Source organism: Mastigoproctus giganteus, chromosome 2 (assembly GCF_048544385.1).
Source record: "Mastigoproctus giganteus isolate SK-2022 chromosome 2, ASM4854438v1, whole genome shotgun sequence".
NCBI classification, from domain to species: Eukaryota; Metazoa; Arthropoda; class Arachnida; order Uropygi; family Thelyphonidae; genus Mastigoproctus; species Mastigoproctus giganteus.
Genome location: NC_143576.1, coordinates 107,437,745 through 107,459,037, shown reverse-complemented (window position 1 = coordinate 107,459,037; position 21,293 = coordinate 107,437,745). Strand labels below are relative to the sequence as shown.

The 21,293-nt window shown below is 38.4% G+C and overlaps 1 protein-coding gene across 1 annotated transcript in view; it reads right to left on the bottom strand.

Annotated features, from left to right (window-relative positions):
* Positions 1 to 1,178: 1,178 nt before the first annotated feature.
* The window catches only part of LOC150089485 (mitochondrial adenyl nucleotide antiporter SCaMC-like), a 279,984-nt gene continuing 259,869 nt past the window's right edge, over positions 1,179 to 21,293 (bottom strand). Inside the window, exon 10 of the mRNA XM_090368618.1 lies at positions 1,179 to 1,351. Coding sequence (XP_090224744.1) covers positions 1,179 to 1,351 — 173 coding nt within the window. The remainder of the gene's footprint in view (positions 1,352 to 21,293) is intronic.

Below are 21,293 nucleotides of genomic sequence, written 5' to 3'. Positions count from 1 at the left end.
AATGGTAAAATAAAAAATGACTAAAAAGTGCATAATTTAAACTGTTTCTTGCCACTTTCAAAATTTTGAATGGGGTATTATACAGTATGGTGAATGGGGTATTACACAGGCAGATTTAAAATTTAACATGCACTTGGAGAACTAAACAAAGGGCAGTTATTCAAATTATATCTATAATGAAATAGGAGATGGTTAGGTAACATTTTCAGATTAAATGAACAGTCCATATAAGTAAGAGTTTGCTGTAATATCTTTATATGACAAAAATGCTTATTAAGGGGGGGGGGGGAAACAAGAAAAATGCTATACATGCAAAGAGAAATGAAATAAAATGAAATAATTAATATAATATATGAAGATGCTCAAAACACAGTACCAAAGCATGATAAATTAATAATTTAATGATAGTTTTCCATTAAAGTACTTTGCAAGGGAAAAAAAAAAGTTCTTTACAGGAATGTATCTACAATAATAAATTAATTTCAATACAAGAAACATTCAACTAATAACAATTTATTAAATAAACAAGAACTACCTAGTTGACATGGTAAACATTTCTTGTAAGAGTTGAATCACAATGTTTTTGAAAATTAAAACAAATGGAAAGGGAAGTACTTACTGTACAAAGTACACTTAATGTACAAAATTATTATGAAATTTTAAAATTATATAGAAAACAATTACACCTTTAGTTAAAATGAGTATGATATTAACAGAAGGTTACTAAGATTCAAAGTAGATGGTCATAAATATTAATATTTATAATATATACAAAAAAATATACACAGCATCTATGTAAGAAACAAAAATAATCTCTGAAATGTTTCAATGCATTTTAAAATTACATTAAACATGGAATTGGTTTTGCTATGCTCAAGATAAAAGTAATAAGAGGTAATATTTAAACACAATTTCAAAATTATAGTGTTTCCAGTGTGTTAATGCAAGGAAATTAGTATCTTTGGCGTAAAGTAAAGCAATGGTCGAATATGAGTGATGAAATTTTTAAATATATACAATAATTCAATGTTGATACTGTTTACAACACTGGACATTTTTTTCACTGTTTGTATTGTTTATTTGACATGTATAACAGTTTATTTAAAATGAAGTCTCTCAACGAGGTCAACCTTAAAAAATTATACTCTATACTCTAAGAAACTAGGCACTTTTCGCTATTAGGTCATGGATACTCCCAGAGCTTGACGTACATTCTCATAAACAACATAGCTAATACCAACTGCAGGTGCTACTTTCAAAAAGTTTGGAGTAATACCTCTATAAAGTCCAACGTATCCTTCTTTTCTAATTATATTTCGAAAGACATCAAGCATATTATCAGATCTGGTCTCTATAAAAAAAAAAAAAAGCAAATAGTTGAGAAAGTAGACAGAGAATTCTAAAAATAAAGCTGAATAAATTCAAGAAGGTTCAAATTAAACACAGCATTAATGTCTCTGCTGTTGTTTTCAATTTTTTGAAATACATGATTCATACTAAACAGAAACGAAAACATTAATTTTTTGGAGTAAACAAAGGAAAATTTCTTATTACTAAGATTCTCCTCTAAATGCACCAAAAATTATACTTATGACTAAAAGCATTCGGACATATGCAGACAAAAATAAAAAGTTTTTGAATTAAAAGGGGCTTTTTAAATAAAAATTCAATACATGGTAGAGCCATCTTTGGTCTATATAAGTTTCAATCATCTACTAGTATTTGGTATACTTTATCCCAAATACTAGTAGATGACAACTATAATTTGTCCCCATTCATCCACAAAGTAGTCCACAGCTGGTCGGGAAAAATACTTTTAAGGCCACAGCCTAACCAGCACTTAAATGTATCTCACAGGTAATCAATGGGCATTTAGGTCCAAGTTCTAAGCCAGGCTGTCCAACATTTGGATATCACTGTTCACAAACCAGTTCTACATGTTCCATACCATGTATAATGGTTTTTTTTTTTTTTTTTAAGTTTCGGGTTATTTTTTAAATTCTGCTTAGAGTTAACCAATATTTCATCCTTTCTTAATTTACATAAAGAACATACAGTGCTGTGATGCTGATATTGACGGGGCCATAATATTGCTCCCGCATAAGTAGTAGATAATAATTTCCATAATATTGCTTCCACATAAGTAGTAGATAATAATTTTCATAATATTGCTCAAGCGTCAGTAGTAGATAACTATAACATTGCTCCAGTGTAAGTAGTCCAAAATGTCCAGCTATGTTGTGGACTTCAAGGTCAAGATGACACACTTCAATAGGAAGCTCTCTTCGGACAAGCCCATGTCCACACCCAAACATGCTCACTGGAAATAAAGACAGTGCAGTAAGATATAGCTCTCCATAGCACAGGTTTAGAGAGCATCAATGTCAGCAATGACCCCACTCCAAATGCTGTTTCACATCATTGGGCTTAAGTGTAGCTGCCCTACCAATGAAGGGCAACTGCATATAAGGCTATGTCAGCACCTTGTAAACTCTTGGATCTGCTTCAAGATATTTTCTGTAGACAGCATGGGTGAGGCACTAACTAGCCCAGTTCATGAAACATGTTCCACAAGTTTGTGAGGCCATTCAGACTTTTTCTTTTCATTAACGTATCGCCTATGGTCTTCTATTTTTCAATGTCATTTGCTACAGAGAATTTTGGAAGGTTTAGAGGAGTTGCATGCACAGAAAGTTTACTTATGTGGCATCCAACATTGAAAGTCTAAGTTCCAAATGATGACATACTAGCTTCTAATGCATTGCTGCATGGGCTGACCTACACATTTGAATCTTCCGGAACAGTATATATCTGAAAAGGAAAGTCCACATACTTTTGGTCATACACAGTGGTGAGCTGTGAATATTTTAACAATGGGCTTGCAGTTTTGCTGACTTTTTGATGTGAAACATCCTTGCGGATACTTATCGAGTAAATCTGATTGGTCACGGAAGTGGCTTCATCTATGGTGTCTGCAGAGGCACTTCTCACACTCACACCACTAGTCTGTGCCAAGTGCTCACTAGTAGTGTGATTAGAGCACATGGCGCATTTTTCGTGACTGGTACGATATCTCGAGTTCAAACTTTTTAGAATTTTTGAATAGTATGATGTCATAATCATACAGTTACTTCTTACACAATCATGCAGTAACTTCCTGCAGTTACTACTAAAGCAAGTATGATTGTGACAATACAAGTATTTGTCATATGACCACAACAATACAAATATGTCAACAATTTCTTTTTTCGTCTCATATTTTTGCTACATTCCATTGTTAGGTGCCTCCAACAGCTGTGTATGTCGTTTCAACTACAAGATCAGGTAGCTCAATCAATGGTGTTTTCCAGAGGCATTTAGATACATTGCAGTCACAAGTATACATTTCTTAGTTTAGTTATCATAAATCAGTTTTATCTTGTCTTCCAGAAATTATGAAAATTTGAGAATGATCAATAAAATATTTACAATACAAAAGTTCTTTTATTTTGTAATCAATATATACAAATCAAAATACCCGAAAGAAACGCGAAGGATGCTTCACATAAAACTGTCTACCGTGTGTGCTTGGAACACGTGCCACTTTCTTCTTTTTTTAAAACTATGGAAATATAATGGATACATTTTTTTCATGATAAAATTTTAATAGTGTGAATAAAAAATAAATGTTAAATATTTCCCATATCACAAATAACAAAAACTATCGTAAAACATTCTACAAAATAAAAACAAATATTACATAAAAAACAAACTAGTCTAGAAAAGGTAAACAAAAATCACAGATTACATTAAGAAAACTATTACACAAATATCCAAGAAAAATTTATTCTAAAAATTGCCATACAGAATTTACTTCATTAATATTTGTTGTCGATTTGCTTTGCTCAATATCTGAGTGATGATTACGGAGCAAAGATTTGACGTAATGATCCAGATCAAATTGAAGCAATGGTTTTCCATTTAAATGTATGGTCATCATATCTGCAACATGTTTAATTTGTGATGTTCTTTTTGTTGTTACAATATTATTCATTAAGCTGAAAGCTCACTCAGTTTCAGCACTGCTAATCGCAGTGGTTTCAAGGATATTTCTGGCTTTTTTAATTGACAAGGGAATTTCACTTGGTGTTAAAGATAAACTGTTTGACAAAATCTCTTAAAATCATTAATTTTTATTTCATATTTTATAGAAAACTTAAATTTCTTATTCGTTTTTCATGCCATGGAGACAAAAGTTCTTCCATATTCCACAATATCCGGTAGCATATGTTTAAAATTTCTTTCAATTCCACATTGTCATTGATATCATTATTTTCTTTATTTAATTTAAAATTACTGTGTTGCAATAATAACTGATCCTTTAAAGATAAAACAATGCAGTTTAATGACTTGTCACAAGGTGATTTTTTAAATGTGTTCTTACTTTCAATTTTGGTTCCTTCAAATTCTTTTGACTTCAACATGCTCTCAATTTTCGCTTCATAACTTCCTTCAGAATTTTTTTTCAAATTAGCAATAGCATTTATAGTTTGAATAATTAATTTATCTGCTTTTACTATAGTAACGCTGCAACTATGTAAAGCTTCTCAAAGGTAAGAGAGTTCTTGCAGGATGTCAATAATTAGTGCTAAATCACTAAGAAATTCTAGATTTAAAAGGGCAGTTTAATAATCCCGAATATTTAACTTTTGATTCAAAATGTTTGTAAAAGCAGCATAATTCCTCCAAACTGCGATTGCCGTCTGCAAGCTACAAGCTACCCACGGTCTAAACACCCGACTAACATTTATAATTTACACGTCAAGTTCTTTAGCAATCATCCTCAAATTGTGCTGGTTTTTTGGAAATTGGTGACATGATGCATACTACTTTTTTTTTTTTTTTTAAATTATTGCCTTTATTGTTTTAGAACATTTTCTTTACAGTGAAGGCCTGAATGCAGTTTCAAAATCTGGCAACATTCTCCCCCCCCCCTTCCGACGTGGCTACTGTCACTAGTTCTTTGAATACTGTCCAAACTGTCAGAATCACTCAGATATTCAGCTAACTGTGACCATGTAAACAAAGACAGGAGAAATTTACTGAGAGACGTGATCCCTCACTTTTCTGAAAAACTGCTTGCCGAAGTAAAGGAGAACTACAACACAGGTTGACCAGAGGCTATTATTTGTGTTGGTAATACACCTTAATCTTCTGACTGGCTATTGAAAGCCAATTGATTTGGTTTGGTTTTTTTTTTTTTTTTTTTAGGAGTATTAGCAACTAAGGCCATATTGTTCCGGGAATATGCGGTGGTCATTCTCTGACCTTTCCGCATCCTCTGTATTTGGTGATGACGGGCTCGAATCCCGGTCTAATCAAGAAGCGTGTGCTACACACTGCTGCTCCTTCCCACCTGGCTACGAGGCGCCTGAAAGCCAGTTGACTAACACAACTTCAGGGTAGGTGGGATAAGTGGCTGCATAGCTGTTACAGGCACCACTAACACTGCAGAAAGGTAATCCCTTTAACCCTTAATTTTCCCTTTAACTGCATAAATTGCCTAAGGACCATTATGCCTATTATGGAAACATGACTTGGAATAATCTGTTATATTTCAAGCTTCCTTGCCTACTTATCAATCTCCCCAACCAAAGACCACTGTAATCAGTCTCTTCTTCCTTCATAATAGCATGTGGTAGATTCTCACACTGAAACTGACAGAACTGATGATACAAAACATTCATCCTTTAGTCTATTTCTTTATGGTTAACAACACCAAGTACTACAAGCTTATTCTTGAAAATTTTCAAATTTGAAAATTATGCAATGCCAGTCGATGAAATTTGTGTAGCACAAATTTCATCAATTGGCACTGCGTCTGCTACCTCAGAATTTACAAGAACATCATTTTTCAATGGGAACTTATACACCATGTAGTCACATGTAGCCATGAAGTACTTCATGATGTAAAACAAGGAGAGCAAAATCTTTTTCTCCCAGAAGATAAAAACATGTACAGATTTTCTGCATGAGCAAGGATAATATGCTTAGAATTATCAGCTGGTTTAGCTTGTTTCAGATTGCTTTTACGAGGAGGTTGCAATTCAGAAGTGTTCTGTTGAGTTCAGTTTGTCTTCTTTCAAAACTTTTGTATCATGAACTACATTTGAACATGAGTCAGTGCCGCATACTAAATGCTCATTGTACTTTTCATTTTGGAAACTGAAAAGTGTTCATATCACTTCTCTCATTACTTTTGACTTCTTTAAACAGACTTGGGTGCCTCTGTAGCCAGGTGGGCAGGAGCAGCAGTGCGTAGCACATGCTTCTTGATTAGACCGGGGTTCGAGCCCGTGACCACCAAATACGGAGGAAGCGGAAAGGTCAGGGAATGACCACTGCATATCCATGGAGCAATATGGCCTTAGTTGCTAATGCTCCTAAAAACCAAATAACAACAACAACATAAATAGACTTGTCAAAAGTTTCCACTGTTCTACCAGTCCAGTTACACAGCCTGACGTAGCCAAGTGGTCAGGAGCGAGAGTGCAATAGCATGCGATCTTTGAGTAGACTGGGGCTGAAGCCCATGACTGCTAAATACGATTAATGTTTGTATTGACGATTTATTGTAAACTCCACTGACCTGATCATCGTGCTGGAGTATAAACAAGAACAATTAACCATATACAGCCATGTATAGACACTTTCTTCAAAATCTCTTTTACTTTGGTGTATATATCAGCTGAAATTGTTTAATTCTATCTTTCCTTTTAGCACTTCTTTCTAGATAGTAGTAAATTTCTACTGAATATTCATCCATTTTCACAGGATGGCATGCAGCTCCCTTTTCAGCACAAATTAATAGGATGACAAGGACAAACTATTACCTTCAATTGCTCACAATATCCTCTTTTAATACCCTTGCTACACCAGTTTTTAAGCCTATCATAATAGGCACATTATCAACGCTAAGTGCCAGTTTTTTGAAGGAATCCCAGGTTGTTCAGAATGTTGTACTCGCTACAGTCATCTTCCAATGCAGGCAGTGGGAGCAAGCTGCTTTCAATTTTATTTTATTTTTTTATTATTACAAAGGATAACCACAATGGGATATAGCTTGGAATCACTTTGATTATTGCTATCCATGGTCCATTTTTCAGAGCCATCACCTTTCATATAAGCCAACAACAATGTACAATTTCACCAACAATGCCTGTTGTTTTGGGTCTTCCCTAACCATATTTTTTTTTTTTGCTATTCCACTATTAGAAAAGTTGAGCAGATGGGCTGAGGGGTGGCAAATGAAGTTTAACATTGACAAATGTTAAAGTACTACATATGGGAAGCAGTAACCCCAGAATATCGTATCAACTCTGTGGTACTACACTGACAGTGGTAGAGAATGAAAAGGACCTGGGGGGTGATTGTGCAGGCAGATATGAAGTTTTCTGAGCAGTGCAGAAGGTCTGCAAGAGTAGCTCATGATGTCTTGTCACAAACATTTGGAGCAAGTGGATGGGTGAAATAAGTGGTTTTTTTTTTGTTCCTGATGCTATATAAGCTTGCTTTCTTGCATCATGTGCCTTTGCTAATGCTAAATATACAGGAATATTTCTAATAGGGATAAGGAGGTGATTATCCCCTTGTATAAGGAAATGGTCAGGTCACACCTTGAGTACTGTATACAGGACTGGAGGCTTCATTTTAAGATGTAGAGCTGTTGGAACGAGTACAGAGAACGGCAACAAGATTAGTGAATGGAACAAAGGGTTGCTCTTACGAAGAAAGGCTTAAGTTTTGCAAATTACAGTGTCTGGAGACTAGAGACGAGGTGATCTGATTGAGGTGTATAAAGCCTTGAATGGTTTGAGCATGCTCAATGCTGATGGGATTCTTCCTCTTGCTCAGAATATTTGCCTGAGAGGACAAATTCAAATTAAGGAAAGACTGTTGTAGGATAGATGTGCAGAAGTTTGCCTTTAGCCAGCAGGTGGTTGATTGCTAGAACAAACAAACTTCCAACTGTCGTAGAAGTTGATAGCTTAAATAGATTCAAGGCAGAAATTGACAAACATTTGGAGCAAGTGGATGGGTGAAATAAGTGGTTTTTTTTGGCTAATGCTATATAAGCTTTCTTTCTTGCATCATGTGCCTTTGCTAATGCTAATTAGCAAACCTATTTCTGAATAACATCCCTCCATAAATACTGTAATTAACACAACTTAGAGGAACATCATGTTCAATGACAAAAGATGTAAATATATATTTGGCATGTATGACACCATCATTCACCACAAATGATGTTTATCTGTTTGCAAATGTCTGATTATATCTCAGTAAATGCCATTTGAAACTGAAAAATCATATCTTCATACAACATGCAAGGCAAATATATTAACTTTACAGATTTTACAATACATACAAAATCTTGTACGCCTTGATGGAAAAAAGCCAAGTTATCCCTAAAAAAGACATTAATATGCTTTGTCAGCAACTACATTATAATAGCGAGACAGAGAAGAGTCAAATTGAGTAAAAGAGACTGATTCATTGTCATAAATCTGGAGAGTTGGCAGTATGCTATTTTGATCCAAGATAAGAACTAAGTGGAGGATATCAGAACTCCTTGTACTTCCTCTGACATTTTGATGCAGATAATATCATCCAGTGGTTCCAAAATCTGTTTCCTCATGACAAACTGCCAGTTAATTCCACTCTACAAGTGGTAGGTCGAAGAAGACTATCACAAGGCAATTAACTTGGCTGTGTTCAAGTTGCCTATAGAGATTTTTAACATTTTGTCTGTAGCAAACTCTGATCATCGTCTCTTTACTGACAGTCATTTTGCACCACACAGACTCAAGTCCATCTGAACTTGATCTCAGTACAGCTTGATTGCTTTCCGATAAATTTTGATAAGAAACAGGACTCTCCCATTCCCTACAACTTCTCTATTCCTATTGAATATGTTACATTCACAATAAATAAATTCTTCACCTGCCATCATGGAACTATGTCCCTGTTAGTCCTATTATAACAGCACTACCTGATCTAATCATTTAATTTATTTGCAGTACACTTTACTTTAAAGATAAATTTTCTATCTTTTGGCTTTTTACAACCTATTGCACCCTTGTAGTAGAGTAGCTTAACACATTTTTCCTGGTGGTATATGACTGCTTGTGGTTTTTGCATCCATTTCAATTTTTCTTTCTGTGCATAATGCAATTACAAGTCAGAGACAAGTAGTTACAGGATAGGTGCAAATATGATTTTGGTCCATGTCCCTAACCTGCTCTATTCACCCCAGCCCCAAATTAGCAGTTTCCCTGAACTCTTAGGTGTCTTCAATGGCACTAGTAACTTGACAAAACAAATGTGCTGGTCCCACAGAAGCTAGTTATTGTTGGTGACTCTATTGTCAGGGAGACGGGGAATATACTATGCAACAAGGATAGGTGGAACAGGACCAGGGCATGGCTGCCAGGGGCAAAAGTTGATGACGTTGTACAGCAGATATCATCTTTTAAAGGCACAGAAGGTGATATTGTTGTACATGTTGGAACTAATGACATTAAGAGTAAGAGATCTGCAGATTTACTCAACAAGTACAGGTGAATGTTGAAAAAAAAGTCACAAGTTAGGTTTGAATGTAAAAGTTTCTGCTATTCTGCCCAGACATGACAGTAGAGAGTATATGACGAGAGCCTTGTCAATCAATTTGGCCCTGGAGAGAATGTGCAAGGCTCATGGGGTAGAATTTTTTTTTCAGCATGGTCTGTTATATTATTTGGTTTTTTTAGGAGCATTAGCAACTAAGGCCATATTGCTCCAGAATATGCAGTGGTCATTCCCTGACCTTTCCGCATCCTCTGTATTTGGTGGTGACAGGTTCGAACCCCGGTCTAATCAAGAAGTATGTGCTATGCACTGCTGCTCCTTCCCACCTGGCTACGGAGGTGCCCAGCAGCATGGTCTGTGCTTGTTAACGGGGAGACTGCTTCTGGAAGAATGAGGTACAGTTAAAGAGAAGGGGTGAAAGAATATTTGCTGATGCTATCGAGGCAGTGTTAAGTGGATCGGAAAATGGCTAGCTTGAGGAGATACAAAGACTAAAAGGTTAAGAGTGCTGCAGGCAGACGCAAAATTGATTCTTGCACTGCTTCTATTAGAATGAGCAGTAGTTTGGAGAGAAAGGTGTTGGAGATTTACAGGAGTACTGGGAGTCATAATGGAACAAGTAAATACAGTTTTCTGAGCAATGCAGACAGGCTGCCAGGGCAGGTCATGGGGTTTTGTCAATGATATATAGGAATTTTGCTAGCAGGGAGAAGGAGGTGATTGTCCCTCTGTATAAGGCAATGGTCAGGCCACGCCTTGAGTACTGCGTACAGGTCTGGAGGCCTCATTTTAGAAAGGATGTATATTTGCTTGAAGGATGTAGATTTGCTTGGGCATGTACAAAGGGCAACAAGATTGGTGAGGGGAATGAAGGAATCCTCTTACCAAGAGAGGCTTAAGTTCTGCAAATTGCAGTGGCTGGAGACTAAGCACCTGCGCGGTGATCTGATTGAGGTGTATAAGGCCTTGAATGGGTTGAGCACGCTGAATTCTGATGGGATCCTACCACTTGTTCAGATTACGAACCTAAGGGGGCATAAATTCAAATTAAGAAAAGACAGATTAGAATAGATGTGCAGAAATTTGCCTGTAGTCAGAGGGTGGTTAATTGCTGGAACAAACTTCCATCTGTCGTTGTGAAAGTTGATAGGTTAAACAAATTTAAGGATGAACTGGACAGGCATTTGAAGGGAATGGTGTTTTTTTTTGGCTGATGCTGCATAAGCTCATACACTTGCTTTCTTGCATTACATGCCATTACTACTACTTGCAAGTACACCAATGCTAGGAGTATAGTTAATAAATTTGATGAGTTTGAAGTGCTGGTCAAGACATCAAAGGCGGATATTGTTGGGATATCAGAGATGTGGTGCCACGCAGACAGAAGCAATGCAGAATTCGAATTTGAGGAGTACAATGTGTATAGAAAGGATAGACAGGACAGGAAGGGAGGAGGGGGGGGTTTAGGCTGTTAGTTAAGAAATACATAAAATCTAAGAAAGTGCATCCAATTTATGTTGGACAATACAATGTTGAGTCAATCTGGTGTGATATAAGCACTGGGAAAGGGAAAATAGTAGAAGTAGTAGTGGCATGTGATGCAAGAAAGCAAGTGTATGAGCTTATGCAGCATCAGCCAAAAAAAAACACCATTCCCTCCAAATGCCTGTCCAGTTCCTCCTTAAATTTATTCAACCTATCAACTTCCACAATGACAGATGGAAGTTTGTTCCAGCAATTAACCACCCGCTGCCTAAAGGCACATTTCCCAACATCTGTTCTACATCTGTCCTTTCTTAATTTGAATTTATGCCCCCTTAGGTTTGTAATCTGAACAAGTGGAAGGATCCCATCAGAATTCAGCGTGCTCAACCCATTCAAGGCCTTATACACCTCAATCAGATCACCGCGCAGGTGCCTAGTCTCCAGCCACTGCAATTTGCAGAACTTAAGCCTCTCTTGTTCATTCCCCTCACCATCTTGTCACCCTTCTCTGTACACGCTCAAGTAAATCTACATCCTTCCTAAAATGAGGCCTCCGGACCTGTACACAGTACTCAAGGCGTGGTCTGACCATTGCCTTATACAGAGGGACAATCATCTCCTTCTCCCTGCTAGCAAAATTCCTATATATCATTGACAAAACCCCATGACCTGCCCTGGCAGGCTGTCTGCATTGCTCAGAAAACTTCATATCTGACTGCACAATTACTCCCAGGTCTTTTTCATTTTCTACCACCTTAAGTGTAGTAACCACACAGTTGGTACGTTTCTCTGGGGTTACTTCTACCCATATGCAGTACTTTGCATTTGTCAAGGTTAAACTTCAGTTGCCACTTCTTAGCTCATCTGCCCAAATTATCTAGATCCTGTTGCAGTAGCACACTGCCATTACTGTCATTAACAACCCTGCCAACCTTTATATCATCTGCAAACTTCGACATCAAGCCTGATATACCTTCATCAATATCATTGATAAATATAAAAACAACAGTGAACCCAACACCGAACCCTGTGGGACTCCACTAATAACATTAATCCACGAAGAGCAGCACCCATTGATTACCACCCTCTGTCTTCTCCCACTTAACCATCCTTTTATCCACTGTAGCAACTTACCCTTAATACCATTCTGCTCCAATTTGTACAATAGTCTTCCATGCGCAACAAAATGAGAGTAGGTGTGTGTTATAGGCCTAATCAATGTGATGAGTATAATGAGCAATTGTGCAGAGAAATAGAGTGGGGCCAGTAAATCAGAATGTCTTATTATGGGGGATTTTACCTTTCCAGATACTGACTGGAACCTGATTGTTGGTCACTCGCACACTAGCAAGACTTTTGTGAATGTATTGGATGACTGTTTTCTACAGCAAGATGTTCGCGATTCAACCAGAGGAAGAGATACACTTGATCTGATAATTAGCAGTGATTATTCATGCATTAAGAATTTGCAGATAAAGAAAGATGTGATCACTCTCACCACTGGGTGAGAGTGATCACAATGTACTGATGTGGGAATTACTTAAAGACGTAATTACCATCAAGGGTAAAGGGAAGGGCTTTTGCTTTCGTAATGGTGACTACAGGGATCTCAGACGGTTTTTAAATTCTATACAGTGGGATCAACTGATGATGTTACCAACATTGAATTCTAAAGGGAAGCCTTCAGGTATTTAATCTTGGAGACTACTAGGCTTTTCATTCCAGCTAAGAAATACTGTTCAAGGTTTAGGCCTAAATGGATGTCAGATGTATTAATGAGGCTAGTACCAGAGAAGAAAAATGTATGGGATGCAAATAAATTATTAGGCAACAGAAGCCTATGGCAGATATAAGCTAGCATGTAATCAAGTCACAATGGAGGTTATGCAGACCGAAGGAGAAATCTTTGGCAAAGAATGCAAAGAAAAACAGCAAAGAGTTGCTCACTTATGTGAACTGTAGAAGGAAAGGGATAAATCAGATTGGCCTACTTAACATAGACGGGATGATTATTGATGATCATGCTAAGGTAGCTGACAACCTGAATGAGTATTCTGCATCTACATTCACACATGAGCAGTTATTCAAGGAGGGGAATGCTAGATGTTTATCAAACTCTAACAGGGAGCGAAGTGATTTTGTAATAACTGAGAGCAAAATTGAGGAGAAATTGTTGAAGTCAAACAGAAGGAAAGCACCTGGGGTGGATGGGATCTATCCAGTTATATTAAAGGAGGCAGCAAAGGAAATAAGTAAACCCTTAACCATGATTATGAGAGCTTCCTTGGACTCAGGGGAAGTCCCCATGGACTGGAGTTGTGCAAATGTATCAACAATTCAGAAAGGGGGGTTCAAAAGGTGACACATAACTATAGACCTGTTAGTTTAACTTACATACCAGGGAACATAATGGAGTCACAGGTTAAAGAAGCATTGCAGGATCATCTAGAAAAGACTGCAGTAATATAGTTAGGGAAGAACGTTATGTGGTTTTTATCCATTAAGAATTATTAATATGTATAATTAATCACTCTTATACCACGTGGAGTTATTAATATATATTTTATTTAAGCATAGCGTAAACTAATATATACAATTGGGTTACATTTCAGGTATCTTGGAGATACACATCATCAGACTGTGCTGCTGACTGCTCTCAGACCTGAAGAGAATGGGCCCATTCTCTTCAGGTTAAGACTCAGCATGGGTTTGTTAAAGAGAGATCATGTTTGACCAATTTGATTGGATACTATCATGTGGTCACAAAGGAACTGGATGCAAAAAATAATTTTGATATCATGTACTTGGATTTCAGGAAAGCTTTTGATACTGTTGCACATTGAAGACTGCTATACAAATTGAAGGTGTATGGCATTAGGGGTAAGCTGCTACAATGGATAAAGGGATGGTTGAGTGGGAGACGACAGAGAGTGTTAATCAATGGACACTGCTCTTCATGGATAAATGTTATTAGTGGAGTTCCCCAGGGTTCAGTGTTGGGCCCATTGTTGTTTTGTACATTTATAAATGATATTGATGAAGGTATATCAATCTTAATGACCAAGTTTGCAGATGATACAAAGGTTGGCAGGTTTGTTAACGAAAATAAAAACAGTATGCTACTCCAACTGGATCTAGATAAGTTGGGCAAATGGATGGTAACTGAAGTTTAAATTGACAAATGCAAAGTACTGCATATGGGTAGCAATAACCCAAGAGAAATGTACCAACTGTTTGGTACTACACTCAGGGAAATGGAAAGTGAAAAAGACCTGGTGTAACTGTGCAATCAAATATGAAGTTCACTGAGCAATGCAAATGGGCTTCCATGGCAGGTCAGGAAGTCTTGTTAATGATATACAGGAATTTTTCTAGCAGGGGTAGGTAGGTTATTATCCCGTTATACAAGACAATCGTCAGGCCGAACCTTGAGTACTGTGTACAGGTCTGGAGGCCTCATTTTATGAAGGATGTAGACTTCCTAGAACAAGTACAAAGGGGTGCTCTTACCAAGAAAGGCTTAAGTTCTGAAAATTGCAGCACCTGGACAGTCGGCACGCGCAAGATGATCTGATCAAGGTGTATAAGCTCTTGAATGGGTTGAGCAAGCTGAATGCTAATGGGATTCTTTCTCTTTCTCAGATTAAGAATCTGAGGGGGCATAGATTCAAATTGAGGAAAGACAGTTGTAGAATAGATGTGCAAAAATTTGCCTTTAGCCTGCGGGTAGTTGATTGGAAGAACAGACTTCCATCTTTTGTTGTGGAAGTTGATAGCCTAAATAAATTTAAGGCTGAGTTGGACAGGCATTTGGAATGAATGCAGAGGTGAAATGGGTTTTTTTTTTGGCTGATGCTGCATAAGCTTGATTTCTTGCATCTTATGCCTGTACTCATGATAATGCTAAATTTCTTCTATTAATTATAGCTGAGGAAAATTTCCCCCATTAGCCATGCAGAGTCTCTCAAGTACAGAGTTAACGCATAAGGTTTCATCATATATTCCTTCCTATTGTGTCTAGACACTATTACAGATACAAGAAAATTCTGTCCCTTCTGTTGACAAAGTAGAGCTGGTAGTATTTGTTTTGCATATCAGCATTAAGATTATGCACATCGATTGTTTTCCTTCAACAACAAATTTTGAATTCTGTTTTTCAGTTTTCCTAAGCTACTTTTTATGGTGTTAACCATATTTAAATATATACATATGTAAACTCTAGAAGGAAAGGGATGCATCAGATTGGACCACTTAACATAGATGGGTTGACTATTGATGATCATGCTCAGGTAGCTAATAAATTGAAGAGTATTTTGCATCTACATTCACATATGAGGTGTTATACAATGAGGGGAATGCTAGACGTTTATCAAACTCTAACAGGGAGCTAAGTGATTTTGTAATAACTGAGGAAAGTGGAGGAGTAATTGTTGAAGATAAACATAAAAAAGGCATCTGGGGTGGACGAGATCTATCCAGTTATATTAAAGGAGGCAACAAAGGAAGTAAGTAAACCCTTAGCCATAATTATGAAAGCTTACCTCCAGTCTATGGGGACCTCCCCTGACTCAGGGGAGGTCCCCATAGACTGGAGGTGGGCAAATGTATCATCAATTCACAAAGGTGGTTCTAAAGGCACCAAACTAACTATAGACCTGTTAGTTTAACTTGTGTTCCAGGGAAAATAATGGAATCACTGGTTAAAGAAGCATTGCAGGATCATCTAGACAAGACTGCAGTAATAGTTAAGACACAGCATGGGTTTGTTAAAGGGAGGTCTTGTCTGACCAATTTGATTGGGTACTATGGTGTGGTCACAAAGGAACTGAATGCCAAAAATAATTTTGATATCATATACTTGGATTTCAGGAAAGCTTTTGATACTGTTGCACACGGAAGACTGCTGTACAAATTGGAGAGGTATGGCACTAAGGATAAGTTGCTATAATGTATAAAAGGATGGTTGAGTGGGAGACAATCCATTGTACAGTGTCCATTGATTACCACAGAGAGTGGTAATCAATAGACACTGGTCTTCGTGGACAAATGTTATTAGTGGAGTTCCCCAGGGTTCGGTGTTGGACCCATTGTTGTTTTGTATATTTATCAATGATATTGATGAAGGTATATCAGGTTTAATGTCCAAGTTTGCAGATGATACAAAGGTTGGCAGGGTTGTTAACAACAGTAAAGACAGTATGCTACTCCAACTGGATCTAGCTAAGTTGGGCAAATGGGCTGAGAAGTGGCAACTGAAGTTTAACATTGACAAATGCAAAGTACTGCATATGGGTATCAATAACAGAAGAGAAACCTACCAACTGTGTGGTACTACACTTAGGGAAGTGGAAAGTGAAAAAGACCTGGGGTAATTGTGCAGTCAAACATGAAGTTTACTGAGCAGTGCAGATGGGCTGCCAGGGCAGGTCATGGAGTTTTGTCAATGATATACAGGAATTTTGCTAGCAGAGACAAAGATGTGATTATCCCATTATACATGGCAATGGTCAGGCCACACACCTAGAGTACTGTGTGTATAGATCTGTAGGCCACATTTTAGGAAGGATGTAGAGTTGCTAGGATGAGAACAAAGAAGGGCAACAAGATTGGTGAGGGGAACAAAGAGGTGCTCTTATGAAGAAAGGCTTAAGTTCTGCAAATTGCAGTGCCTGGAGAGTAGGCACTTGCAAGGTGATCTGACTGAGGTGTACAAGGCCTTGAATGGGTTGAGCAAGCTGAATGCTGATGGGATTCTTTCTCTTGCTCAGATTAAGAACCTAAGGGGGCACAGATTCAAACTGAGGAAAGACAGTTGTAGAATAGATGTGTGGAAATTTGCCTTTAGCCAGCAGATAGTTTATTAGTGGAACAGACTTACATCTTTTATTGTGGAAGTTGATAGCCTAAATAAATTTAAGGCTCAGCTGGACAGGCATTTGGAACAAATGAAGGGATGAAATGAGAGGTTTTTTTTTTGGCTGATGCTGTATAAGCTTGCTTTCTTGCATTGTATGCCTCTACTAATGATAATGTTTTATTTGATCTTTATTGTTTTTATTGCTAGCATCAGGATATCCACAGTTGGCAGTGCTTTGCTGTAATAGACCATGACAGAAATGAAAGCTTTGGATTTTAAAATAGCAGATATCCTGTGATAAAGTGTAATTCTATCTATTGTGGTAGTCCTTTGCGTCAGACACATGCTTTTGAGCTCCTGCCTTTTTGTCCCTTTTCGCGGAGTTTGAGTTAGATTAAAATTTAATTTTTTAACTTTAGTCATGCAAGGCTGGATATTCCAGTAACGGCTTATTCCACCCACCACATCAATTGCCTCCAATTATGGCCAGCAAAGGTCAAACAACCACAGCAACAGAACCTATGCTACTTCCAGCAGTGACCATGACACCGGAAGCCACACCCTGTGACAACAGGTGGATACCTCAAGGTCCAAAAGGTCAGTAACTGTTAATATTTATGCTAATGCCGTATCTAATGGAATATGCTTGCCGCCAGCGAAAATCCCTCTCTCGCAACCAACAATAGTACATACGCGGTTGAACAATGCTCCTACAAATGAAGCAACCACTATTGCTTCCCGGGAAAATGGAATAGTAATCTTTGCCACCAAGGAAAACACCCCTTTAGAGCAGTACCTTACAGCGATCATTGAGAAAGTACCCCGAAAAAATATGGGTTACTTTCTCATGCCTCCCCTGCGGGAACTGTGCAGGTGTATTTCAGCCATCCCTCGTGGGCACAAACTATCTTGCAAAATGGAATAGACATCGGTCTTCATCACCTGGAAACGGCACCAAATTGCCTTAGCACCAACAAAAGTTACAATATCAAATGTCCCACCTGAAATTCCTCATCAATTCCTCAGAGGAATTTTATCCAAATATCTAGCCATAACTGGAAAAATACGCACGCTATCTGCAGCAACTACGAAACCGGAATTTTCACATATAAAAAGCTTTCGAAGGCAAGCACTTATGCAGTTTGCCAACAATGCAGCAAACAACAACATCCCTAAACTCAACGGCGATTTAAGCGGAATCATTTGCACGTTTTATACCTCCATTTCCTCACAATGTTTCTTCTGCCACGAAGAGGGCCACGTCAGAAAAATTGCCCGCATATCTCCAGCCCTTCTGAAAGTAATAACGAAATTCAGGTGTCACTAACCAGGGACAGGCAAGATGCACAGAGCGAGCTGACTGTTGGAGAAAATGGGGAAGAAGAAACTATCAAACAGTGTGAGGCGCTTCGCACACCAAACTCATCAGAAAAAGAAAATTCAACAACCACAGAAGACCAGGACGCATTCTCTTCAGAAGGCCCACCAACAGAAACAAGAGGTTTTTCTCGGATTAACCCACATGGCAGTCAATATCCAAAGTAAGAAAACACCAAAAGACAATGCACATGCTGGTAGGAAAAGAGTCAACCATTGACAAAAACAACAGGATCGACGAAAAAAAGTACAGAATGCCACAGAAGTCAAACGGTCAGATTCCAAATAAACTCATCAGGTCACCAAGTACGGAAATAAATAAGCAAGTAGAAACCACCCATGACTCAAATGAAGAAGAACTTGAATTTCTGGAAGCAGAAGAAGAGGACAACCATGATTTCCATTACTCAGATGCTTCAGAGGATGAGGACGGGAAAAGCAACTTTCCCTTTACTAAAGGCCCTTTAACTATGGAAAAAGTACGCTCCTTTCTATGGTAAGTCCGCGGCTCTCCACAGAAGCTGGTGACAGCTCTGAAGTTCACCACTAACATACCAGAACTCATCTCACAACTTAAAGATCTGCATTCTAAACTAAAAGGAAAAAAAGGACAGGGCAGACGTGAATAGATCCAAGCTTCTGTACTACTTGATTAACGGACTGGGACAACAATACCATCAATCAGGATGCTAACCGCTCTCAAAATTTGCAAAGCCTTTACCATTATTCCTGTAGATTATGAGGACATTTAGCATGTTGTCAATTAATGCAAGAGGATGCTCCTCTGCAATGCGCAATAAACTGGCCCCTGACCAGGTCAAACAACATCATGCTGACCTACTCCTCCTGCAAGGAACAAATATTAAAGCAGACACAAAGTCATCTTTTGAAATGGGCAGACTGGCCATATGCATTCCATCATTCTCCAACCCAACAACACAGAGCAGGAGTGAGTATCGGCATTCATCGTAAGTCTGCCTGTAAACTCAATGTGATAGTAGAGATAGCTGGAAATGCAATTTATGCCACCCTGGATACACCCCAAAAGGAAACCCTGCATATCTTTAACATCTATATGCCACAGCAGGACCAACATGCTATTCAAATAACCAACTTCATACACAGCCATATCTCTGCAATAGATCAGGAACACATAATTCTTGCTGGCGATTTCAACTGCACTCTTGACTCAGAAATAGACAGAGTGCAATGCACTGAGCATCGCACAATGTTAATCAACAACCTGCAGGCCTTGGTAAGCAACAATGAACTGGTCGATGCATTTAGACACTGGCACCCAGAAGAAAAGTCCTACACCTGGAGATCAGCAAATACAGCATCAGGAAGACTCCCTTACCAAACCCAATTGGACAGATATTACATCCCAAAACACACCATCCCCCTGGTCAGTAGCATCACACGTATCCCATCTTACATCTCAGATCACTCCTTTGTCAAACTGCAACTCTCCTTCTCACCCGATTACTTCAAAAGTGGAGGTGCTTATTGGACGTTCAACAATAGCCTTCTTCAAGACAGAGAATATATCTTTAAACTACAAGACCTGATATCCAACCTTCCCAATCCAAAGACAGACTGGAACCTATGAATGCATGGTAGCCTAGATTTAAAAGTCAACTGAAATCATTTTCACAAATCTACAGTCATCAGAAGCGCCAACAAAAGCATATCGACCTCTACCAACCTGAGCAAAGACTGAAGCAACTACCACCTGATAGATAGTCTGGCCCACCAGTCAACACTACAGGCCATTCAAATTCACTTGGAACACACAGCCAAAGGCGCCCTACTGAGATCAAGACACAACCATATAACTCTTTCGAATGCTCCAACCAAATACTTCTTCTCGTTAGAACGCAGACGACACAAAGCAAACACCATCAATGCCATTCAGCTCCAAGACGGAAACATTACTGAAAACCAAGAGCAAATCTTCTCTGAAGTAATCAGATATTATCAAGAAATATACAGTTCCCAAGAAACCTCTACAAAGGCAACAGAGGAAATCCTTTCGGGACTCAAAAAAGTCCACCCAATAGTCCAACACAGCATAGAGAAACCAATCATCCTAAAAGAAGTTACAGCAGCGTGCAAAGCACTTCCCAAAAACAAATCTCCAGGTCTGGATGGACTAACTTCAGAATTCTTCCAAACCTTCTGGAATCAACCTGGAGTGCTTCTCTTACAAATGCTTGAAGAAGCACAATCCCACGGTCTACCAGACTCCGGTCACTACTTCCGTCGCACGACTGATACACAAGAAAGGAGATCGCACAAACCTCCAAAACTGGCACCCAATATCTTTAATGAACACAGATTGCAAAATATTTTCAAAGGCCATCGCCAATAGACGTACTCAGTATCAGGAAGATCGATAAACAACAATCTTCATCTGATCCGTGACCTTCTCTCCATTGCAAACAGCCAACAGGAATTTCTAGCACTAATTAGCCTTGATCAGGAAAAGGCATTTGACAGAGTTGAACACTGCTACCTGCTTGAAATGCTGAAAGCATTATGGGCCCTATATCATCCGAAATATCCATCTGCTATACCAGGTTGCCAAATTCTGCTTGAAAGTCAATAACCAGCTTACCCGCAACCTTCCTTACTCCAGAGGGATAAAACAAGGCTGCCCACTTTCTGGGCAACTGTACACAATTGCCATTGAACCTTTCCTCAATAAAACTGCCGCCAATCTACAATCCTGACGAACACTGCTACCAGAGCCTCACCTTAAAATAACCTACTCAGCATACACTGATGATGTCACAATTGTAATTCGCCACGATAGTGAGTTTGAAAACATCCAAAAGGCTCACGATCTCTATGTCCAAGCATCAGGTACCAAATTGAACCACTGTAAGACCAGCGGTCTCTGGGCTGGCAACTGGAAAAGCAGAACTGACTCCCCCATCCAATGCACATGGTCTAGTGAGGGACAGAA